This window comes from Rattus norvegicus, chromosome 10 (genome assembly GCF_036323735.1).
Source record: "Rattus norvegicus strain BN/NHsdMcwi chromosome 10, GRCr8, whole genome shotgun sequence".
NCBI classification, from domain to species: Eukaryota; Metazoa; Chordata; class Mammalia; order Rodentia; family Muridae; genus Rattus; species Rattus norvegicus.
Window position 1 is genome coordinate 65,506,509 of NC_086028.1, and position 25,486 is coordinate 65,531,994.

General features: G+C 44.1%; 2 protein-coding genes and 1 pseudogene across 5 annotated transcripts in view; 2 read left to right on the plus strand and 1 right to left on the minus strand.

Annotated features, from left to right (window-relative positions):
• Suz12 (SUZ12 polycomb repressive complex 2 subunit) overlaps positions 1-4,338 on the plus strand; it is a 45,899-nt gene extending 41,561 nt beyond the window's left edge. For 2 of the 3 annotated variants that reach the window (XM_039087645.2, XM_039087646.2), the window contains 2 exons: positions 183-262; positions 2,052-4,287. In XM_039087645.2, coding sequence (XP_038943573.1) covers positions 183-262; positions 2,052-2,397 — 426 coding nt within the window. In that variant the 3' untranslated portion in view covers positions 2,398-4,287. Of the gene's footprint in view, positions 1-182; positions 263-2,051 lie in introns of all 3 variants that reach the window. The other variant, NM_001427659.1, reaches the window with a different exon arrangement.
• Positions 4,339-14,787: 10,449 nt separating this feature from the next.
• Crlf3 (cytokine receptor-like factor 3) overlaps positions 14,788-25,486 on the minus strand; it is a 37,867-nt gene continuing 27,168 nt past the window's right edge. Inside the window, 2 exon segments of one of the 2 annotated variants that reach the window (NM_001168612.1) lie at positions 15,628-16,120; positions 16,746-16,858. In NM_001168612.1, coding sequence (NP_001162083.1) covers positions 15,864-16,120; positions 16,746-16,858 — 370 coding nt within the window. In that variant the 3' untranslated portion in view covers positions 15,628-15,863. 2 annotated transcript variants of the gene reach the window in all.
• On the plus strand, positions 22,392-25,122 carry Rpl12-ps6 (ribosomal protein L12, pseudogene 6; annotated as a pseudogene).

Sequence of the window (25,486 nt, forward strand, 5' to 3'; positions counted from 1 at the left end):
GAATTTGAAGACATCCTGGTGAGTTCTAGGACAGCCAGGACTGTGTAGAGAGACCCTCTCTGAAAAGAAAGAAAAGCTACATCTTTGCTATTTTTCTGTTCCAAAATATTCTTCTTTGACAGCCTATTTTTCTTAAAAATACTAATATGGTGTAAATGTAATAGATTTTTTTTTCCTTTCAGCAAATTGAAGAATTTTCTGATGTGAATGAAGGAGAGAAAGAAGTAATGAAACTGTGGAATCTCCATGTCATGAAGCATGGGTAGAGTGTTTCTGTTCCATTACTATGTTCTTTTTGCTGCTTCTCATTCTATGAGTCTGCAGTTTTTTTGTTAGTTATTTTATGTGTGTGGGTGTTTTGATTACATGTATGTCTGTGTGCTTTCTGTGTGCTTAGTGGCTCCAGAGGACACTTGTAAGCTGCCTCATGGATGCTAGGAATTAAACCCAGGGCATCTACAAGAAAATATTCTCTTAAGCAGAGACATTCCACCTTCTCTTTGCCCCAATGCTAAAATTATAGGTGTGCAAGACCATATGTGACTCACTCTACTATTGTTACCATTATCATTACTATTATGTGGGTGCTGACATACACATGCTATATTGTTCATGTGGAGATCTTTGGTTATCAGATACCTCCTGTCATAGAAAGAGCATGGAACGCATGCTTTCCACTGCGCCATCTTGTTTCCCCTGCCCTTTTGAAAAGACAGAACTTTCGTTGTTTTGAAACAGGGTCTTTCTACATTGCCCTGGCTGTCCTGGAACTCATTATTGTAAACCACGCAACCCTCAAACTCACAAAGATTTCCTTGTCTCAGCTTCCCTAGTCCTGGGATTAAAGAGATGTACCACACACCATCGAAGATCGTTTTTCACATGGTGCCTTGCAGAAATTTAAAGGGAGTGTGGTAATGATGAGAGAATTCATCTGCCAGAATGAGTCTTCTAAATATTACCTTCATCCAAAAGTATATTAAATGTAATTAAATTAGCCAATGATTGCTACAGAATGAAGTCCATGGTTTTAAAGGGCCTTGAGATTGTCTAAAGTACTTATACATATGGAGGTTTTCTTGTTTATGTTTTTTTAATGAGTGTGTGTCTGTGTGTGTGTGTATTTGTGTGTGTGTTTGTGTGTGTCTATTGCCGCTAGAAGCCAGAAGATTATATTCCTGGAGCTGGAATTTCCTGAGCTTACAGTGCTCCCCACGTGAACTGGGAATCAAACTCAGGTCCTCCATAGGAGCAATGAATGCTCTTAACCACTTAGTCTTCTCTTTTGCCCCTCACCACATCCACTTGACTCAGCATCCCAAATACCTAAACCTATGGTGATGTGCCACCATCCTTGATTCCATTTTTCTTTATATTGCCACTGAATACAAAAAATATGATGTGCTTAAAAATTAGGAAAATCATGTGATGACTGCTTGCCACACAATCCTGATTGCCTCAGAGGAAACCTACAGAAACGTAAAAGGACTTAACTAACTGCACAAAGATGTCCTGATGCACACATGTACATACACAATAATAAAACTTTTAAAAAAGAAATAATGGAAGTGTGAAGAAATGATTCAGTGGTTAAGAGCAAAGCATCCAGGTTCAATCCCCATCAGGCACACATGTGGTATGCTGCCACATGTGCAGGCAAAAATTTCATATATGTATATATTAAAAATCCATAAACATTCATAAGGATTGGATTAAATGTTCCCCTCCTCCCCCCTTGATATGCCCATTTAAATGTAGTCAATGTTTTAAGTAGATTGCTTACCTAGAATGTATAGAGCATCATCTCTCACATCTTGGAAGTCATGATTTTAGTCAATTTCCTGGTCTAAATGTGTAAGTATGGATAGCTATGAAGGTTTATTTGTTGAGGCTCCTGGTTAGTCTTCCTGGTGATTGAAATATCATGTCTTACTAGTAGGGACTTTGTACTAAGTAACATGCTTGGGTGTGTTTGTCATAGTACACATTGCTTATCTCTTGTTGATTTCCCAAAGAATTTGTATCATTAATGCTTTGTTTTTCTTGAATAGATTTATTGCTGACAATCAAATGAATCATGCCTGTATGCTGTTTGTAGAAAATTATGGACAGAAAATAATTAAGAAGAATTTATGTCGAAACTTCATGCTTCATCTAGTCAGCATGCATGACTTTAATCTTATTAGCATAATGTCAATAGATAAAGCTGTTACCAAGCTCCGAGAAATGCAGCAAAAACTAGAAAAAGGAGAATCTGCGGCCCCTGCAAATGAAGACATAGCTGAGGAACAAAATGGGACAGCAAATGGATTCAGTGAAACTAACTCAAAAGAGAAAGCTTTGGAAACAGACGGTGTCTCAGGGGTTCCAAAACAGAGCAAAAAACAAAAACTCTGAGATCGGGCACCGTGTTGTGGACAGACACTGAAGTTGCATCTAGGGAATTCAGCCTCTAGCAAGAGTTTTGGTTTTAGGTTGTTTGGTTTTTAATCATGGATTTGGAACAGGCAGTGTTAGATGATGTCTTTGATTTCAGCACGGAGGTTCTGTGGGTCTGCTTCGCTTCTCCTCACGTGCTTATCAGCTTTAGTGATGTCTTCACAATTTGGTTTTATAGCCTGAATAGCAGTTTTTCAAATAGTTAATTTTTTTTTCTTAGTTGTAACAGTCATCTTTTTAAATATATTGGGTTAATCTAGAAATTTCACACCTAAATTTTAATGCTTGTTTCATTTGTGACTGTTTTTCTGCTTTGTAATTATGAGACATTTTCTGGGAAAGGAAGGTTGGGATGTTAATGCTGTCTTAGAGATGGAGAATTTTTGTGAAATTATTACATTGCCACTTTTCCCCAAACTTTGACTGTTCAGAAATCATTTGTGTATTTGGGATGAGAAGTTAAAATGCAAGTTCTGCATCAGTTCCTGTTACAAGGTTTAAAACAGCACCAGTTCGCCTCCTGCCTGCTGAGAGCGATGTGACCTTTCCATGCAGTCACACAGTGTCATGTGCACTGATAGAAGTCACTATTTGTTTTCAAGTGGCTGATTTTAGTGATCACTTCCCAGTTTAGCTTTTGACTTGGGCATGTTTTTAGTTTTCCCTTTTTGATTAGGTATCCCATGGGGAATTGTTCCGTGCACACTTTGCACTAGGATGCTAAAGCAAGAGAAAGAGTTGGAGATTAAAAAGGCACCACTTTGTGGTGGAAGTGTCCTGAGTGTGAACCAGAAGATGTCACACCTTGTTTCCTTTGTGATGTCCTTCATGATTAGAATATCCATACAGATAAGCTGACTTGAATTGTTTTGAGCAACTTTCCCTGTGTTGTGTTTTATGCACATATTTTGCGGTTGGGTTTTCTCCAACAGAAAGTGGTTTCACTACTGGCATATTAATGAACACCAATAGGTTTTTATCCAGCTCCAAGCACTGTGGTTGAATAACATCACCTCAATTTTTTATTATCCTTTAAAGATATTGCATTTTCATATTCTTTATTTATAAAGGATCAATGCTGCTGTAAATACTGGTATTTTTAATGTTTTAATTTCATTCCACCACCATCAGATGCAGTTCCTTATTTTGTTTAGTAAAGGGACATAAGCTTTCTCATGGTGTCTTCAGAGATTTATAAATGTAAATACTGATTTGGCTGGTCTTTACGATGTGTTTAACTGTGAGGCTATTTAAATAGTGTGGATGTGACTTGTCATCCAGTATTAAGTTCTTAGTTACTGGTTTTTGTGTTTAAAAAAAATATAAGAAAGAGGGAAGCTGCAGTTTTCATTGTAGGCTCCCTGGCCGGTAAACTCTCCTCATGAGTTCACTGAACTCTCATTTGCCTCTGGGTAGTGGGTTCTAAGCATTTCTCCTGGGCTTTAATTTGCTAAAGCTGTGCACATATGTAAAAAAAAAATAGATTATTTTAGGGAAGATGTAGGTGTAGGATTATTGCTTATGTCATTTCTTAAAGCAGTTATGCTCTTAATGCTTAAAAGAAGGCTAGCATTGTTTGCACACACAAAAAAAAATTGGTGATTTCCCTCCCCTGAATAGTAATGAAATTACTTCTGTTGAGTAAACTTTTTATGTCATCTTATAATAAAAGCTAAAAATGCCCTTTGTTTCTATTTATAAAAAAAAGCTTTTCTATATGTACCTTTGAGAACAGATTTTGAAGAAATCATGTAAGATGATAAAGCATTTGAATGGTACAATAGATGTAAAAAAATTCAGTTTAAAAGAAGCGTTTGTTTCTACATTAAATGTTTATTTGAAATGAAATGATTTTGTACATAAAGTCATTAATATAAAGCTGTGTCCTGCTTTCCTTCATCCCTGGTCTGCACTGTAGATGTGTGCATTTAGGCTCTGCTTAGATGGCTAGGAAGAAGGATCCAGAAAAGAACACTGGTTTGCTTTGCTTGGTTTGGTTTTGAGTCAGGGTTTTCTGTGTATCCCTGGCTGTCTTAGAACTCACTCTGGAAACCAGAGAGCTTAGTAGGAAATCAAGAAAAACAAAAATCTGCTCTCAACACTTGCAGGTGATACACAGTCATGTACAGTGATTCTGACCTGCTGTGTGTGATGTTGGAGCCTGGCCTGCGCTAGTCAGTGCCTCTGCCATGTAGACAAATGCTATTCTTGAAATTCATTTAGAAAATATTACTGGCCCCAAATTGTTCTCCTAAGTACATAGTTCAGAGCAATGCCAGTAACTCAAACTGGTATCTCCAGTTGTAGATAGTTTTGTTTTTGCTTTTTCTCTTAATATATGTGTGTTTTGTTTGTCTTTTATTGTTACTGTTTTGAGACAGTTTCTCTCAGTGTACCTAGCCCTGGCTGGCTCAGAGCTGATTCTGTAGACCAGGTTAGCAGCAAAGATCTGTCTGCCTTTGTCCACCCTCACCTGCACTCCACCCCCAGGATTAAAGTTGTACACCATCACACCTGACTTTCTTTTAAAAACGACTTAGTTATTGTGTGTGTGTGTTTTGTTTTGTTTTTGTTTTTGTTTTTGGGTTTGTTTTTTTTGTTTTGTTTTGTTTTTTTTTTTTTGTTTTGTTTTTTGGGTTTTTCTTTTTTTTTTTTTTTTTTTTTGGCTTGGTTGGTTTGGTTTTGAGACAGGGTTTTTCTGTGTAGCCCTGGCTGTCCTGGAACTCAGTCTGAACACCATGGTGGCCTCAAATAAGATCTACCTGCCTCTGGTTCCCAAGTGCAGGGATTTCAGGCATGTGTACCATCTCTAGGCCACATGTGGCTTTGTTCAGTGTTTGAAATAAAAGTGAAGTTTTCTTGGTCTTCCAAAATGTTAGTAGCAGTTCAAGTAAAGACATGAAATGATTAGTTAACTTGTTGCATTTTATGATATCAAACTGTTAGGCTGGATTCAGTAGGCACCAATTTGATTTTAGACTCTTATTTTTTCCTGGGGTAGTGATAGCTGGCACCAACCTTCTGTACAGCTGCCTGTTGGTGTTGGTAATTGCCAGTCTGCAGTGCACTCAGGGTAATACTGTTTGGGTGGTAAATGGTTCCCTTTTGATGTTTTCAGGTTAAGAATGGCTTTATTGGAATGTATCATCCAACATGATCTGTAAAAGGTCAGTAAGGGACTGAGGAGACAGCCCAGCAGTTAGAGCGCTTGCTGTTCTTACAAAGGACGTGAGTTCAGTTCCCAGCACCCATGTCAAGCAGCTCAGCCAGCATGAGAGTCTCTGGCACCCACATGCCCTGAGACATGTACACACATAAAACCTCTCTTAAATAGCTGAGCTGGGAGGGCTGAGAGAGATGGCTCAGTGGGTAAGAGCACTGGCCGCTCTTCCAGAGGTCCTGCGTTCAAATCCCAGCAACCACATGGTGGCTCACAACCATCTGTGATGGCATCCGATGCCCTCTTCTGGTGAGTCTGAAGACAGCTACAGTGTACTCATAAATAAGGTAATTTTTTTTCTTTTATTTGGGTATTTATTTACATTTCAAATGTTATCACCTTTTCTGGTTTCCCCTTCAGCAATCCCCTATCCCACCCCCCATCCCCTGCTTCTTTAAGGGTGCTTCCCCCAGACACCCACACCCTCCTCCCCACCCTGGCATACACTGATGCATTGAGCCTTCAAAGGACCCAGTTCCTCTCCTCCCATTGATGCCCAACAAGGCCATCCTCTGCTACAAATGTGGCTGGAGCCATAGGTTGCTCCATGTGTAGTCTTTTGTTGCTAGTTTAGTCCCTGGGAGCTCTGGGGGGTCTGGTTGGTTGATACTGTTCTTCCTGTGGGGTTGCAAACCCCTTCAGCTCCTTCAATCCTTTCTCTTAACTCCTCCATTGAGGACCCAGTTCTCAGTCCAATGGTTGGCTTCCAATATCAACCTTTTTGTTTTTGTTTTTGATCAGGCTCTTGCAGAGCTTCTCAGATGACAGCTATATGCCAAAAGACTTTAGAGACGTCTACTGGCTCAGTTTTGACCTGTATGCCTGCAGTTGCTCAGTTCTCAAGGTTATAGGACCAAGTCATTATAGCACATAACTCTGTGGGGACAGTAAGAGCTCTGAGAATTCTTCAAGCTGAGAATCTAAGAAATGTCCCTTTCGGGGCTGGAGAGGTGGCTCAGTGGTTAAGAGCACTGACTTCAAAGGTTCTGAGTTCAATTCCCAGCAACCACATGGTGGCTCACAATCATATTAATAGGATCCAGTGCCCTATTCTGGTGTGTCTGAAGACAGCAACAGTGTACTCATACATAAAATAAATCTTTAAAAAAAAGAAAAAAGATATGTCCCTTTCAACGGCTTAATGTAGAAAGCAGAGACTTGTGAATGGTTAAAGCCTTCAGTGCATTAGACTTAGCATCTCGTTTAGAGCTGAAAAGAAACACTCTATCCAGACAAGCAGTGCTATGTGCAGGATGTTAGGAAACTGAAAAGGCTAGGGGCCTCAGGAACAAAGCATCAGCAAGAGTTTGACTACTAGAAATTGTTATGTTGCAAAATTATTTGTACGCATCAAGAAGATAAACTTTGAACTGTTTATCTCCTTAGGAGTGGAGAGATTTGAACTAAATAAATGCTGTGGCCAAGGTAGAAAAGGGAAGTGAGTTTCCCCACAGAGAGATGAATTCCCTTCTTGCTGGTTAGGCCCTGGGTGGGCCTCACAGAAGTGCTGAGGCACATCAAGAACGGAGGGGCATCCAGACTCGCGAGAGTAAATGGTTGCTTGTCCTGATGGATCATCAAGAATAGTTTCATGGAGATCGTCAAGAGAATTTGATAGACTTTTAGCCAAAGCCTGTAACATGCTTAGACTTGGAAGACCTTGGCCTTCAAGAGCCCTAAGAGGCAAACCTGCATTCATCTTGAAAAGATTATTACCCGGAGGAGGAGAGCCTCTGTGGAAGAGTAAGAGGTGGAGGCAAAGTGGAGCACTCTGGTGATGAGTGGCCCCAGACTCCTCGATCTCCCTCCACCGCTCCCCTCGCCAGGAGAGCCGCGCTAGGCGGCCAGGGGCGCGTCAGACCAGACCCGGCGAAGGTGCCTGCGTTGGGTGGGAGGCTGCAGGAGCTGGAGCCAGCACGGAGCGGGATCATTTTTTTTTTTTTTTTTCTTTTAAATAGTTGAGCTGGACAGAGAGTCTAGTGGCCGAAAACACTGGCTACACTTCTAGAGGCCTGGTATAGAGTTCCTAGCACCTACTTGGTGACTCAACAGTTAAACACTTGCCATTCTTGCAGAGGGATGGAGTTTAGTTCCCAGCCCACAGCAGGTTCAAAACTGCCTGTAACTCCCACTCCAGGGAATCGGATGCCTTTTTCTGGTCTCTGTGGGCACTACTCACATACGTACACAACATACACATTTAAAATGTCTTCATTTTTTTGGAGAGCTGATTGGCTAGGGGCTTTAGGACATGAAAACAACACAGTGTGGCATTCCTATCCCCATCGTCTTTACTCCAGATAAGACTGAAGAGAAGAAACAACCTAATATACACCAACAAAAGTCCACTCTCAGACTAAAGCATGGAGAGAGGCAGCCTCAACTGTTGCTTCACTCCAGCTAAACATGTGTTTTGGAACAAAGGGCCACCGATTAAGATATGCACAGGTTCGGGGTTGGGGATTTAGCTCAGTGGTAGAGCGCTTGCCTAGCAACCGCAAGGCCCTGGGTTCGGTCCCCAGCTCCGAAAAAAAGAAAAAAGAAAAAAAGAAAGACATGCACAGGTTCAAATGTGGAATACTTTTTGTATTGTAGTGGCCATACTTTGGGAAATGGTTTTTGAGATACAAAAAAAAAAGGTGTAAAAAAATAAAAACAAACCTCTAAGTTTGAGATTCCCTCATTCTGGATTATCTGGGTGTGTCTAAAATCCCTAAGAGACAGTGAGGGCATTTGAGATGGCTCAGTGGGTGAAGTATTTGCTGTTGGGCCTAGTAAAATGAGGCTCACCTTCTTAATCACTCTGGCCTCCACAAAGATGGTGTGGTACACACAGGGGCAAGCAGACCCATACGTGCATATGTAAATAAGTGTGAGCAGCAACCATGTTCAGACACAGGCAAGGACATGGCCACAGACAAATTCATGGAAGAAACTGGGGAGCTTCCCTAGGGCTCATCTCACACATCAACCTCCAGTTTATCAATGGCTCAATCAGATTGGCCTTCATTCCTTCACAAGTAGCAGGCCAGAGCTGAGAAGGACAACAACATGTACTTGTTTTAATACGGGGTTTTTCAGGGTAGCCCTGACTGTCCTGAAACTCACTCTAGACCAGGTTGGTCTAAAACTCAGAGATGCTCCTGCCTCTGCTCCCAAGTGCTAGGATTAAGGATGTACACCACCATCGCCTGGCCGACACATATTTTAATTTTGAGTTTGCATACATTGTGTGTGTGTGTGTGTGTGTGTGTGTGTGTGTGTGTGTGTGTGTGTGTGTGTGTGTGTGGTGTACCGTGTGTAGTGGACACAGAGTATCAGGTCCCCTGGAACAGAAGTTACAGAGTTTTTTGGCTCCCATGTGGATGCTGGGAACTGAACCCAGGTCTTCTCCAAGAGTAGCCAGTGCTCTAAACCACTAAGCCATCTGTCCAACATCACAACACAAATTCTAAAGATGAGACTTTGATGGTCAAGCAGCAACATATGTACAACATCAGGTCACCTAATAACATTGTCAATCGACAGCCACTTCTGTGTGGCTACTTTAAAAATATTTTACTTTAAGATTTTTAATCATATGTTTGTGGTAGCATAAATGTATGACGTGTACATGCAAGTGTTTACAGAAGCTAGAAATGGGACCAGGAGCCCTTGGATCTGGAGTTACAGGCAGCTGCTGTATCTTCAGCTATAATGTTTTTTTTACTTTAATTTTTATTTTATGTGTATGGGTGCTTTGCCTACATAGATGTCTGTGTACTATATACATGCCTGCTTCTTAAAGAGGCCAGAAAATGGTGACTGATCCCCTGAACCTGGAGTTACAGACAGTTGTGAGCCACCACGTGGGTGTTTGGAATTGAACTCAGGACCTCTGGAAGTGTGGTCAGTGCTCTTAACTGCTGAGCCCCCTAAATTAACAACAAAAAACCCCACAAACTTAACTGTGCTCAATAGCTCTGTCAGAATGGTACTAAAGCAGTTCAAGTAGAGAGAACTTTTAAGAGCACTGACTGCTCTTCTAGAGGTCATGAGTTCAATTCCCAGCAACCACATGGTGGCTCACAACCATCTGTAATGGGATCTGATGCCCTTTTCTGGTGTGTCTGCAGAGAGCTACAGTGTACTTATATCCATAAATAAATACATCTTAAAAATGTATTTCCATTTTATGTGCATTGGTGTTTTTCCTGCATACCTGCCTGTATGAAGGTGTGTCAAATCTTGGGAGTTCGTTTCGAGCTGCCCTGTGAGTGCTGGGATTTGAACCTGGATTCTCTGGAAGATAAGTTGGTGCCCTCAACCTCTCAGCCATATCTCCAGCCTCAAGAGGAAATGTTTTGTTTGACAGACAGACACACAGCCCTTTGATATACTATTTGATATAATATTTGATCTACTATTCAGAAGCAGAGCTGGCAATGCACAGGTTCAGAGTGACAACCTAGAAGTGTCCGTGAAGACCCGTAAGGCCCAGACTTGCACCCCAGTCCAGAATCCAGTACCCATCATAGTGTGATGCAGAAGATGCCTAACAGCTTAAGTGTGTTAGTTGTGGTCTACTGAAGTTGTCAGCAAAGCTACACCCAGCAAGAGGCACCCCACCCTCCCACCACCACCACCTCCCACCCCACCACCCACACACACATTGCTGGCCACCTAATGGGATCCCCTTTAGGACCTGGCACACCTTCCCTCCCCTAGCACTTTGCTGCTGCAGGACTGTCAGCAGCTACAAGGTTTAATGTGTGGGGGCTGGAGAGATGGCTCAAAGGTAAGAATGCCTGCTACACAGCCCTGGACTTGAACGTGGATCTCAGCACCCACATAAGCCCTGTGGCCTCCTATGCCTGTAACCCCAGAGCCGTGAGGGTTCAAGGACAGGGATCAGTGGAGCTTCAGGCTGAGGAAGGGAATCTGCCTCAAAGGAATAAGGCAGAGAATGAGAGAGCCCATCGGATCCACACACGTCACAGACTTACTGTGGTCTAGAGCCTCGTAACGTAGAGTGTCCCTTTACTCACATGTTGCTTGTTTGTACACATGCTTGTGCGCATGTATATGTGTGTTTTTTTAAAAAAGTGGAAATTCAGGTCTTTCTCAACTACGCCACTTCCTTCTTGACGTATGCTCTCTAGCTGAACCAAGCTTCCTGACTTGGTTTGACTGGCTGTCCGACCAGCTCTAGGGACCCATTCTGCCCCTACCATTCTTGGCCTTTACATGGGTGCTGGGCATTGCACTCAGTTCCTCATCCTTAAATGGCAGGTGCTTTACTAACAGACCCATCTCTCTAGCCCCTTTATTTCAGACAGGAAGTAGCTAAGTAGCCAGGCTGGCTCAGCCTCTGGCACCTCTATTACCAGGACCAGCAAATGCCCACATTTCGTCAGATACTCACTCACTTTTCATATCAGTGCCTACAAAGCGCCCCCCCCCCCAAAGACAACAGACACTCAAACAGGAATGTGTCTCACTCCCTTGAGCCCACTTACTGCCTTTGTGTGTGTGCCTTTTCTGGATTTTTTTTGCTGTTTGAAGCAGAGTTGCCATTTATTTTTATAGGTAGGAATGTTTTGGCCTCTACCAAGGAAGTCTGTGCACCATGTGTATGTCTGGTGCCCAAGGAGGTCAGAAGTGGGTGTTGGGTCTGCTAGGACTGGAGTTACCGATGGTTGGGGGCTGCCACATGGGTGCTGGAAACTGACTTCAGGTCCTCAGCAAGAGCAACCAGGGCTCTTAACTGTCCAGCCAACTCTCCAGCCTCAAAGATAATCTTAATCCAAATCCTGAGTTAAGGGTGAAGGGAAAGAGGCGCTCAGAGACACAAAGCAGAGCCTAATCATGGCTTCTCAGACAGGACGGCTCAGTCTTGCTTGTTTTCTTCCAGATTTGATTGCTGCAGTCATGGTAACCACGACTTTAACAGCTTTTCTCTGTGTGTACAGAGTGAAAGCATGTGTGACCACACATTTTGTGTGCACACAGAGGTCAGAGGACAGTCTCGTTGTCGGTCCCGCCATACACCTTGCTAGGGACTTGGTCTCCTTGTTTCTCTGCTGGGTGCGCAGGGCAGGCTGGCCCTGGAGGAGCCCTGGATAACACCCTGGCAGTACAGTTGGCTTTTACAGGAGTTCTGGAAATCCGAAACCAGGTCATCCCTCCGCAAGCATTTCTGTTTAAGCCATCTCTCCAACACAACAGCCTGATTTCTGAGTTCTGTGTCCCAAGTCACTGAAGCTCAGGGTGGCCTGCTTTCTTGTTTTTACTTTTTTTTTTTTTTTACGATTTATTCATTTATTATATATAAGTACACTGTAGCTGTCTTCAGATACACCAGAAGAGGGCATCGGATCTCTTTACAGATGGTTGTGAGCCACCATGTGGTTGCTGGGAATTGAACTCATGACCTCTGGAAGAACAGTCGGGTGCTCTTAACCCTTGTTTTTACTTCTGTGTGCACTGGCACATTTGTAAATGCAGGTACCCACAGAGCCCAGAAGAAGCCATTGGCGCTCCTGGAGCTGGAGTTACACTTCACTGTGAGCTGACTGACTTGCCTGAGGGGAACTGAATTCATGTCTTCTATGAGAGCATGTAGGTGTCCTTAACTAGAGACGCCTTACTAGTCCCTGTAATTTGTGAGACAGGGTCTATTTACCCTGTGTTAGGCAGAAATTCCAGATTCCCTAGCCTTGACCTCCTACTTGCTGGGCCTGTAGGTGTACAACCACAACCAGCTCTGGGGGCAGCCAGAGCACTGCAGACACATGTGGGGGCCTCATGCTCAATCAGCACTGGTGGGGAAACCCCAGGATATTACTACTATTTCCAAACTACTCCATGGTGCTTTCCAGGTAGCATCTGCTGACGATTCGGGGTCCCTCCAGTTCTCATGTCTGTTTGTCTTCAGTTTCCTCTTCCTGTGAAGACACCAGGATCACACAGTCTTGCAGTACCTGTGGTTCCTTTCTACCAACTAGGATATGTGACTCACGGGAATCCCCTGCCACAGCCCTCCAGTGTTACCTATATAATTTTAAATCTCTATTTCATTTATTTGTGTATATGCACATGTGTAGAGGTCAGAGGACAATGCAGAGGAGTCCACTCTCTCCTTCTACCATGTAGGGACCAAGGATGGGACTTAGGGTGCCAGGCAGGCTCAGTGGCAAGTTCTTCCCTTCCCTGTTGAACAGTTTTGCTGGCCTCTCCTACTCTGGCCAGAGAGGGTTGTATTCCAGGTTCGCTTCTTACCTGTAAGGCTCCTAGGAATGTTCCCTCCGAATAACCTTGAACTTCTGAACCTTCTGCCTTCATCTACCTGAGTGCTGGGATTACAGGCTTGTTCTGGTCCTGCTGTTTTATGAAGCACTGGGACTCAAACTCCATGGAGGCCAGGCAAGCACTCCAGCAATCAAGCTGCACCGCACACCTCAGTTCCTCCTGTCCCTCCCTCTCTCCCCTCCCCCTCCTCATTCTTTTACAACAGGGTCTAACTATGTAGCCCTAGCTGTCCTGGACACTCTTTGTAGACCAGGCTGGCTTCTAACTCAGCGCTCCACCAGCCCATGCCTCCCCAGTGCTGGGATCAAAGCTGTGTACCATGCACCTGGCCAGCTGTTCTTTCTATGTGAGACTCCGAGGTATGAAAAGCTGCAAGTAACCACTACAACCCCCTGGAATCCATCTGGAACATTTTAGCTCATGAATGAAAATACCACAATCTGTTAAGACAAACTCATCAAGTATAAAGAGCTGTGTACAGAGAATGAAGACAAGGGCACATTTACAGGGACCCGCTCGTTCATATAGAACGTGCGACAAAGAGAAACAAGAAGTCCAGAGAAAGCAGCAGATTTTCCTGTGTAGAACAGGATAGTTTCTAAGTTCGAAGTCTGGTGGTGATGGTGCACCACACTTGGCCGAGAGTTTTTCAAACTAACTGCATTTTGCTGATGCCCTCCTTAAAGAAGTACAACTAAAATGTAAATAAACACCATGTGTCACTTGAACAGACTGGACTTTGACTGATCCAGTTTGGAGTCATCGGTCAGCCACAATATGCAGCCAGCTGGATCCTCTCTGGGTACAATTTCCATCAATTTAGAGACCTGGGAAGAGGGAATCACAACCAAGGACTGACTGGCCTGTGGGTACACCTAGCAGCATTTTCTTGGTTGTGACTAATGTAGGAGGGAGATAGTTACTTTGTCATGGCTGCCTTTGCATCAAGATGTAGAACTCTCGGATTTTCCACTACCAGGCCTGCCTGCCCCGTGGCCATGCTTCCCACCATGTAAATAATGGACTGAACCTCTGAAACTGAAAGCCAGACAATCAAATGGTTTCCTTGTAAGACTTGCCTTGCCTTGGTCATGGTGTCTCTTTACAGCAGTAAAGTGCAAACCAAGACAGCATCCTTTACAAATTCAGAACAGCACCTGGCACCTGGCAGGTAGCAGAGTAAACACCCATTCTCACTGCATCATCACCCAAAGACTCTCAGTATCATCCACTGGACAGAAGGGGTTCATGTGGTAAAAAAAACCTTACAGTTCACAGCAAACAACATCAGTAAGTTAGTTCCAGGGTTCAAAATAGTAGAATTCTTGTCTCAGACAAACTAATGGATAGAAAGAAAGAAAGAAAGAAAGAAAGAAAGAAAGAAAGAAAGAAAGAAAGGACGAACAACCCCCCCCCCACATTAAATATACATTTAATAAATGAAGAAAAAGAGATGAAGCTGTGTGGACAAAATACCTCATCTCCATTCATTCAATTATATATTATAACACGTATTACACATGTGTTATTGTAAGGCACTGTACTTGGTATGAGATGAGATACAGAATGTAAACATAATTTATAAGCAGCCTTTTACAAGTTATAATAATAACTAAGAGAAATGCTTGGAGGCAGACCTTTTTTTTTCTATTAAATTTCTTTTCTTTTTTTTTTTTTTTGGTTCTTTTTTTTGGAGCTGGGGACCGAACCCAGGGCCTTGCGCTTCCTAGGTAAGCGCTCTACCACTGAGCTAAATCCCCAGCCCCTTCTATTAAATTTCTAATAAAAAGTATATTAAGATTGGACTCATAATACTCACAAAAACCCCATAGAGTACATACTGTTAACTTTTCATTTTTATTTTATTTCAGAAGGCTGGATAAGGCACGTCCTCTAGAACCTCTACTTAACATGAGAAAGGGCACTTACATAGACATAAAACGGGAGGAGGAAAGGCCATGATTGTCAGAGTGGGAACATGAATCCCCAAATAAATTATCTTACAAAAATATCACACTTGCTTTTCCACTCTTTTTTTTACTATTGGTAAAAACAAACAAAAATTCACATTAAAAATTATCTGAAGGCTGGTATAACAAGACCACAATTTTGTACATATTAAGTAAGTCAAATAAATATTTTACAGAAATTTAAGTTTTAAAAAAAAAAGTAGGTCAAGTATTTATCCTTTATTTCTTTGGTCCACTAAAAGACCATTTCTCAACCTGACATTATACTGACTTAACACTCCGCACAGGCCATGTGCACAGCTGAGGCAGGATGTGCATGGGGTGTGCTGTACACACGGGACCTGGCTAACACTGCTGTGTTCTTCCATAAGTGGCTTCACCTGCAGGAATACAGACCTTCTGCCCTATCTTGTGTCACTGCTGCCAGTAAAAAGAAGAGATGCTAACATTGGCTATCACAGATGCTTGCTCAAACACTGTAAAAGTGCAGAACTCACTAAGCTTTTCAGACCCGGAGTGTACTGAGCACAGGAGTAAAGTCAGCACTCCCCGAGTGGACGTAGGAGGAGCAAAAACACTCAGGACAAGCACTGCAGAAGCCTGGCCTCCTGCTGTCTTCTGTTGTTTACTTCTGGCCTTCAGTCTTGATGAAGATATACTAATGTGACATTTTCTGTTTTAACAACCAACTTTAGGAAGAACAGTGGAAAAAATATGCAGACTTTCAAAGCTAGCTTGGTATTTGTACTAAAAACAAAACTGAACTATGGTTTTATCCACCCTGGTCAGCTCACTGATCTGTTACTGAAATCTTACAATGTGAACCCAGCAACACTTTTCATCCCTGATGGACAGAGAGGTCAGCTCACCTTTTCAAAGTCAGATACAACAGAACTGCGGACAGAAACAGCAAACCCTCACACCAAAGCTAAGCCCTGCAAATGCTAAAATACCAGCACTTTCCATCCGGGGTAGAAAAATGAGCATCCGAAGTAGAGAGAGCCACAGGACTGCTCCAGCAGCCAGTCAAACACCACCTCCCGGTTACTGGAGCTGATGGTCACCCGGAGCTTGACGTTCCCACCTTCATTGTTGTTACAAGGTCCTAGAGTCACAGCTTCGATGTCAAACGTGACAGTGGAGCCAGAGGTAACCGCAGGCAACTGATTGGTCATTTCTTTCCCATTGACAAAGACTGCACCTAAAACGTTAAAGTTTGCATCACCTAAGCAATGACTGAGAAATTAAAACGCTTCTAGATTACTGAAGGGCCACCTCCTTAGTTCAGCAAAAGACTCCAGAAAACTGTCTGTTAATAATGATTTAAATAGGGGTTGGGGATTTAGCTCAGTGGTAGAGCGCTTGCCTAGCAAGCGCAAGGCCCTGGGTTCGGTCCCCAGCTCCGAAAAAAAGAAAAAAATAATGATTTAAGTAGAGATTAACCCCCATCCCCACAGGTGAAGCAAAGACCAGCTCACAGACCTAAGGATTCTGCGTGCCCGTGGGGTAGGACTGTTGGCTGCTTCCCTCCTCTGTGGGCTTGCAATGTGCCGTCTGGTGCCTTAGACCTTAAGGAGCCGGCCTTCCGGTCAGCTCCTGCTAGTGATCTGTTTTAAGGGCGGGGGCTGGAGAGATGGCTCAGTGGTTAAGAGCTCCGACTGCTCTTCTAGGGGTCCTGAGTTCAATCCCCAGCAACCACATGGTGGCTCACAACCATCTGTAATGAGATCTGATGCCCTCTTCTGGTGTATCTGAAGACAGTTTATATATAATAAATGAATAAATCTTAAAAAAAAAAAAAAAAAAAAAAAAACACGGTGTCTTACCGTTCGTGCTGATGCACACGGCTTGGTCCCGCTGAAGAGATTCATAGCCATTCTGCTTTTCTGCACATACTCCTATACTGTCTCTTCTGTCTGGCTGTCCCACGGTTTCAACTCTGTAATTGAAGTAGAAAGGTCACTCATCTTTCTTTCTTTTTAAATGTAACATGGGATGGGCGAGATGGCTCAGTGCTGAGGAGTACGTGCTGCCCTTTCAGGGGACTGGAGTTCAGTATCTTGCACCTGTAGCTGGCCTTTGCTGCTTTGTCAGTTCTGTTTTCCCACCCTTTATCCCCCAGGCTTCACTCCCTGTCACTAGCTAGGAAAGACAGAAGAATAGACTAGAGGTGGGGAGAGAGAGAGAAAACAAATATCTATGAATCTAATTTCTTGCTTCTTCTTTGCTTGTAGCCTTTGCTACTTTGTTGGGTTTTCCCCCGTATTTATCTGCCCCTCTGTCCCACTTTTACCCCCTATTACTAGACAGGGGAACAAGGATTGAGGGAGGTGAGACGGAGATCACTGAAATCTAATTTCTTTCTGACCCCCATCCCCAATTCATTGTGTATCACTAGACAGGAGAGAAAGGAGGATAGAGGGAGGAGAGACAGAGATCCCTAAATCTAGTGACTTTCTCCTTTGGGCACCATTACTAACAAAAGGCAACCAACCCCCTTAATGACCACCACCCACCCATCTCACTTATCAGGGTTCTACATTATCTACTCTGTTCCCAGAATTCCAAACATCACACAGTCCCAGAAACTACCCGCCGCTGGCAAAACCACGCCTCTGCTAGAGCACGAGGCAAATCATAGCTGCTGCAGTCAAATGCAGCCCCACATCCCCATACCTGAATTAAAAAGAAAACATACTCATAATATTTCTGAATTTTTTTTAATTTAAATGAGTACAGTGTAGCAGCTGTCTTCAGACACCATAAGAGGGCATCGGCCCCCATTACAGATGGTTGTGAGCTACCATGTGGTTGCTGGGAATTGAACTCAGGACCTCTGGAAGTGTAGCAGTTAGTGCTCTTTTTTTTTTTTTTTCTTTTTTTTGGAGCTGGGGACTGAACCCAGTGCCTTGCACTTTAGCAAGCGCTCTACCACTGAGCTAAATCCCCAACCCCGCAGTTAGTGCTCTTAACTACTGAGCCATCTCTCCAGCCCCCTATTCCTGTGGTTTTTTTTTTTTTAAAGATTTATTTATTTATTATATATAAGTACACTGTAGCTGTCTTCAGATACACCAGAAGAGGGCATCGGATCTCTTTACAGATGGTTGTGAGCCACCATGTGGTTGCTGGGAATTGAACTCATGACCTCTGGAAGAGCAGTCGGGTGCTCTTAACTGCTGAGCCATCTCTCCAGCCCTCCTGTGGTTTTTAATAGACCAAAATACCAGAATTCTCACTACAGGCACCCAAGCATCTGCAACTCCAGTTTCAAGGGATCCAGTACCGTCTGGATCCTCAGGCACTTGTACACACATAACATGCATTGTCACAGACACACATATTACATAAACAATAAACAAATAAATCTTAAAAAAAACCAGCAAGTTGAGTATGGTGGTGCGCATCTTTAATCCTGGCACTTGGGAGGCTGAGGCAGGTGGGGCTCCAAGTTCTAGGTCAGCCTGCTCTACAGAGTAAGTTCCAGGATAGCAAAAGTTAAAATAGAGAAACTGTCTCAAAAACAAAACAAAACAAAACACCCAAAACAATAAACAAATAAAACATCCCTAACAGTCACTACATTTTTTTTTAAAGATCGATTTATTTATTATATATAGTACACTACAGCTGTCTTCAGACACACCAGAAGAGGGCATCAGATCCCATTACAGATGGTTGTGAGCCACCATGTGGTTGCTGGGATTTGAAAGCAGGACCTCTGGAAGAGCAGACAGTGCTCTTAACCACTGAGCCATCTCTCCAGCCCCCAGTCACTACATTTAAAGGACCAATTTTATCCCAACTAACATTTTCCAAATAACAGTAGCCAATGACTAAGAACTTATATCCCATGCAGCTTTAAATACGTGATAGAATCATGTGTTGTACAGAATAGTATCTTTTAGAGCCCAGGAAAAAGGCTCAGTAGTTAAGAGAACTGGCTGGGTGCTCTTCCAGAGGACCCAAGTTCAATTCCCAGTACCCACATGGCAGCCCACGAACTTCTCTATCTCCAGTTCTAGGGATCCAAAGCCCTCTTCTGGTCTCCATGGAAACTGCGCTCACACAGCACCCAGACAAAAGCACTCACACACATATAAGACAAACTTAAAATTAAAAACAAATGAGAGACAAAGGAAAAAAATACAAAAACCCAACATCTGTTCAGTGATGTTTAATGTAGTCAACTTGACTGGATTTTGAACCGCCCAGCCAGACGCAGGAGCCCACATCTTTAATCCTAGAATTCAGGGCAGCAAGGGGTACACAGAAGCAGGCAGATGTCTTTGACTGTGGCCAGTGAGGGCTACACAGTGAGTTCCAAGACAGACAGCTCTACAAAGAGAAACACTGTCTCAAAACTCCAAAACAACAGAAACAGACAAACCCAAAAGGCATCACTTCTAGTGAGAATATTTATAAAATTTAAATAAGGAGGAGTCTTCTACTTGTTTGGCATCACCTCAGTCCAGATTAAAAAATTGGAGGGAATGGAGAAATCTTGAAAACTCCAACAGTTCCTGTTCTCTGCTTCTTAGTCTGCTCAGATGTTAGTCCTAGTATCACTCAGCTGCTGCTGCTGAGTAACATGCCTCCTCCTATCTTGTTTGAAACTCTGTGTGTGTGTGTGTGTGTGTGTGTGTGTGTGTGTGTGTGTGTGTGCGTGTGTGTGTGTGTGTGTGTGTGCGTGTGTGTGTGTGTGTGTGTGCGTGTGTGTGTGCGTGTGTGTGTGTGTGTGTGTTGCATACTAGCTGGCCTGAAAGCTTCCAGGGATTCTCCTGTCTCCCTACCCCATCTTCTCATAGGGACACTGGGTGTGCTGACTAGGTTTATGTCAACTTGATATAAGCCAGAGTTATCTGAAAGGAGGGAACCTCAATTTGAGAAAATGCCTCCATAAGATCTGTTTGTAGGGCATTTCTTTAATTAGTGGGTGAGGCCATACCTGGCTGGTAGTCTCCCTTCTGTAAGAAGCAGGCTGGACAAACCAGTAAAAGAAGCACTCTCCATGGCTCCTGATCCTAGGTTCTTGCACTCCTTGACTTCCTGCCCTCATTGCTTTTGATGGTGAAGCTGTGAGGGAAATAAATCCTTTCCTCCCAAGTTGCTTCTGGTCATCACAGCACAGTGACTCTAACTAAGACACTGGGATTACAGGGACTCACAGTGCATGTCTGGTCTCCATGTGTATCCTTGGGATGCAGACTGAGGTTCCTATGCTCGTGTGGAAAGCAGCTTTACATAGCCCATCTTCACAGCTGCTAGTTCCATTCCTCTTTCCTGAGACAGGGTTTCTCTGTGTGGCCCTGGCTGTCTTGAAACTCACTGTGTAGACCAGGTTGGCCTCAAACGTAAAGAGATCCGCCTGCCTTTGCCTCCCAAGTGCTGGGATTGAAGGCCTGCACCAACAGCACTGGGCAGCTCATGGTCTCTTAAAGATCAGGTCTCAATCTGCAGCTCAGGATGACTTGAAACTGTGTAGCCTCCCTGGCTTTGGAGTTGTGGTTGTCTCCCTGCTTCATCCTCCTGAGAACCAGGTGTAAGATATTAGGCCTGACATTTCTTCTTTTTCTTAACCCCTCATTCCCTATGATACCCGATGCAGTACACCCAGAGTGGGGGAAGAGATCAATGTGACAATGTGGTTCATATACAAACAAAGAAACAAACAAACAAACGACTGCAGTCAATCAAGAGAACTGGCTTTCCATTTTAGGAAAGTGATATTAAGAAACACAGAGAAGCCAGCCTATTAATTCTGTGATAACCAGGGCTGTGCATGAACACCCAAGTCAGGAATGTTCACTGACTTCATGTAATCCTACCTGTGCAAACAAATTAAAAGCCAGGGAGTGACTACTGGCAAGTTCTCAGCGTATCTCCCCCACACTATAATAGAGTGCGTCGGGGAGAATTCCTCTGGGTGACATTACCCATATCTGTAATCTGAGCCTGCTTCACAGGGCTGCTGTACCTCTAGGGGTTCCCCTGTAACAAAACTACAAAACCCTAGCCCAGCTGCATTCTCCCTGGGACTATGCAGTATCTTTCCACATAGCATATGGAGGAACAGACAAGATTCAGAGATCCTAGTTAAAAACAAATTAACTCCATTTCAGTTTATGTTGAGATAAGGTCTTGCTTATGGAGCCTAAAATGACCTTGAACTCATGATCCCCCTGCCCTAGCCTCTCTGGTGCTTGGAGGGATACTCATTCGTGGTGTGCCTGACTCAAACACCAACTTTAAAAAAAAAATAGTGTTTTTATGTATCTCTGAAAGTTTCTTAAAGACTAAAATATACTTTAATAATGTCCATCTTCCTTCCTGCCTCCAGCTCTTCCCCTACTACCCTTCAAAGTGTCCCTCTCAACTTCAGGCTTTTCTTTTCTCTTATATCCCAGGATGCTATTAATGCTGCCCTGGGTGTGGGCCCATCAACTGGAGCAAGGACAGCCTACCAAGGAACACACCCTACCCCTATATAAAATATACCCCCTTGGCAGCTTCTCCATAGGGCTTTTCTAATTGTGCTGTCGGTTTTGTTTTTGGTTTGGTGCTGGGGATCGAACTTAGTCTTCTGTATGCTAACTGCACACAGTACCACTGAGTGTACCCCCAGCCTAGACTACTTTTTGAATATAAGAAGCTAACAAGATATACCTGGTAATGGCAGAGAGGAACTCTGTAGAGAAAATAAGGATCTCCTTGAGCTTAAGGGCATTCAAAAATGATAAAAATGTTAATACCTAATGAAAAGGAAACACGGTGTAGCTCAGTGGCAGAGGCCTTGCCTGCATATGAAAGGCCCAGGTTTGATCCTCAGTACTGACAGAAGAAAAAGCCAGGCATGGTTGGTGCATACTTGTTTTTGTTTTTTTCCCCAAGAAAGAGGATTTCTCTGTGTAGTCCTGGCTGTTTGCTCTGTAGACCAGGCTGGCCTCCAACTCAGAGGTCGACCTACCTCTGCCTCTGGAGTGCTGGGACGAAGGTGTGCGCCACACTGCCCAGTTTGTTTGGTCAATACTTGTAAGGCTAGCAGTCAGGAGGAGAGTCTGAGGTCAGCCTGGGCTACATAACAAGACTGTCTCAGAAACAAAAAACAAGGAATTGAGAGAAGGCTCAGTGGGTAAACTGCCTGTGTCACAACTCTGACAACCTGAGCCTGATCCACAGAACTCACATTGTGGAAGCTGAGACGCTACTCCTGAAGGTGGTCACCTGACCTTCACACGCATGCTATGCTATAATGAGTGCACTTACACTCACAGCACACACAAATCATACATATGTATGTGTCTATACACACATATGCAATAAGAATAAACCAAACGAGCCAGGTATAATGACACATGTAATCTTGGCACCAAGGAGGCAGAAACAGGATTGCTGAAAATCTGAAGCTGGCCTGAGATACACAGTGAATTCCAAAGTAAGACCCTTATCTATCATGGGGGGCTGGGGCTGGGGAATGGGGGAGGTATCGAAGCAAGCGCTGAATCAAATTCACATATCTCACAGCTATTAACCTCTGGCTGTAGCAGTACTGTCATAATACTAGCACTCTGGAGACAGGGGAAAGGCAGTTGCTGCAAGTTCAAGCCAGCCAGGGTACCACAGTGAGAACTTGTTTCAAAATACAAGTGATTTTGTTTTTTAAAGTTGTGACTGCTGTGGGATGTACCATTCCTAAGCAGGTGGGTGTGGGGTTCTTCTTTTTCAGAGCTGGGGACCGAACCCAAGGCCTTGTGCTCGCTAGGCAAGCGCTCTACCACTGAGCTAAATCCCCAGCCCGGGTGTGGGGTTCTTAAGAAAGGAAGCTAAGCAAGCAAGAGGAAGACAGTCTTCCCCTATCCTCCTTCGGTTCCAACTCCAGGGTTCCTCTGACCTCCTGCCCTAGCTTCCCTCGGTAAGGGACTGTGACCTGTAAGAGTCCAGTTTCTTTGGTGAGTGTTTTATTACAGCAACAGAAGACAAACTGTGACACAGAAGAGGACAGAGAAGGCAGCGCTACAAGCCCAGGTCCTAGAGTAACAAACTCTACATTTCCAAGATTTGAGGCTGACCGATGGTCCCATGTGCTTTTGTTTCTTAGCTTGAAAAAGGAAGAGCAGCAGCCTATCCCCAAGGCTTCCAAGATTAAGAAAGGCTGTTAGCACCAAAGCAAAGGAAGCTGCTTTAAAAAAACCAGGCGGTGGGGCTTGGTTTGGAAGCTCAGCACAAACGGAGTGTGCTGGCATGCTCACTCTCTGCAGCAGGGAGGGGAGGCCAGGGGAGCATTCTTAGCTTTATAGTGAGTTTGAGGCCAGCTTGGGATACACTACACCTGACCTCAAAACAACAAAGCAAACTAAAAAACAGGTGACAGGAAAGGTTAACATACAGCTTAAAAATTAATAAGGGGTTGGGGAGATGGCTCAGGACATGTACTGTTCTTGCCTGAAACTGCAGCTCCTGGGGACCAAGAGCTCTGGCCTCCGAGGACACCTGCACTCACATGGCAGATGCACACAGACACACACAACTAAAGAGTAAACTGATGGTGATGCAGGAAGTTAAAAGCAAGCAAAGGAAACAGGAATGTCCAGCCAGGAGACATGAGAGGCCTGGGGAAGGGCTGTCAGCAGACTCAGGCACCAAGGCAGAGAGAGGCTAAGCACTCAGCCAGAAACAAGGCTTCCTGCCTCAGAGGCTCTACCAAGGCATGTCCAACCCGTAGCCCATAGCCCACATGCAGCCCAGGAAAATGATGAATTCATCCCAACACAGATTGCATCCTTATTTAAGATAGTTTGGGGGCTGGGGATTTAGCTCAGTGGTAGAGCGCTTACCTAGGAAGCGCAAGGTCCCCAGCTCCGGAAAAAAAAAGAACCAAAAAAAAAAAAAAAAAGATAGTTTGACTTTAAATAGGATTTTGGTACCCTGACTCCTATAATGGCACTGCTCGCTCAGTCCTTAGTGCTCATTCCTCTGAGTAACAATGCCAAAAGGTTGGCCACACCTGCAAGCCATCCCGAAGCCAGCAAAGACAAGCTGGCTAACAACAGGTGTGCCTGCAGTGCAGCCGTCCTTCTAAAGAGCTGGTCCTTAAGCTCCTCATCCAGGACACTCACCTGCCCCTCCCAATCACCTTCTGGCTTAACTGTTGCTGCCTTTGACAGGGTAGAAAATTCTTAGTCCACATTCAATGACAACAGGCAAAGTCAGCCTGAGACTGAGCTTAACTGAGTCTTAGTTCATCACCTGCCAGTGGCCCTAATGAGGCTTCTCTGGGAGAGGTCAGAGAAAAGTTTGACTGAGCCTACCATCAGACCAGTCAGCAGACAGTAGGCAGTGGGATCCAATCAATCTGTATCACTGCCAAGTGTGTAAGTCATCAATCAAATATCCCCTTGTATTCACAGAGGGAATTTAAACCATAAGACACCATTAGGATCAAGAAATACAAAGAGGCTTTTTGGCTTTTGGCTCGGAGGAGGCAACGGTGCAACTTTCTTCCGTCGTCCCGAATCCAGGTTCATCCGACACCAGTCACCTCCACCATGCCGCCCAAGTTCGACCCCAACAAGATCAAAGTCGTGTACTTGAGGTGCACCGGAGGCGAGGTCCGCACCACATCTGCCTTGGCCCCTAAGATTAGTCCTCTGGGTCTGTCTCCCAAAAAAAGTTGGTGATGACATCGCCAAGGCTACCAGTGACTGGAAGGGCCTCAGGATTACAGTGAAACTGACAATCCAGAACAGACAGGCTCAGATTGAGGTGGTGTCCTCTGCGTCTGCCCTGATCATCAAAGCCCTCAAGGAGCCACCAAGAGACAGGAAGCAGAAAAACATTACAGTGCAAACATCACTTTTGATAAGATTATCAACATTGCCCAGCAGATGAGACACTGGTCTTTGGCCAGAGAACTTTCTGGAACTATCAAGGAGATCCTGGGTACCGCACAGTCTGTGGGCTGCAATGTGGATGGCCACCACCCTCATGACATCATAGATGACATCAACAGTGGTGCAGTGGCATGCCCAGCTAATTAAGAAGCAACAAGAAAATATTTAAATAAAAGATAATCTGATTAAAAAAAGAAAGAAAGAAATACAGAGAGGAACAGATACTAACGTCAGAAAGGGATGGGGGCGGCCTTGTGGAAGAATAAATGATTTACACACCAAGACCTGATGTGCAGCTACAGCACCAACACTAGAGAACTACGGAGGCGGCAGCAGGACTGCAGCACTCCACATTAGTGCTCCACACTTACTTCCTCACAAAAAGGACAAAAGAGAGGCAGTGGCTAAGATCGCCCATTTCCCTGGGTGTGGTGATGCATGTCTATCCCACACTCCGCAGGCTGAGGCAGTCACAGCCACTGGATTCTGGAGACAGGCTCTCTGGACTTCAGTTCCTGCTTTGGTACTTACTAGCTGTGAGACTCGGAACAACAAACTTCTTTGTACCTCAGCTCCTCACTCCTAAAGTGGTCACCTACGCTTATCAAGTTAGACAACAATGAGGTTTGCTGCACAGCTCAGGAGGCAGAGTGCTTGCCTTGCATTTACAAGGCACT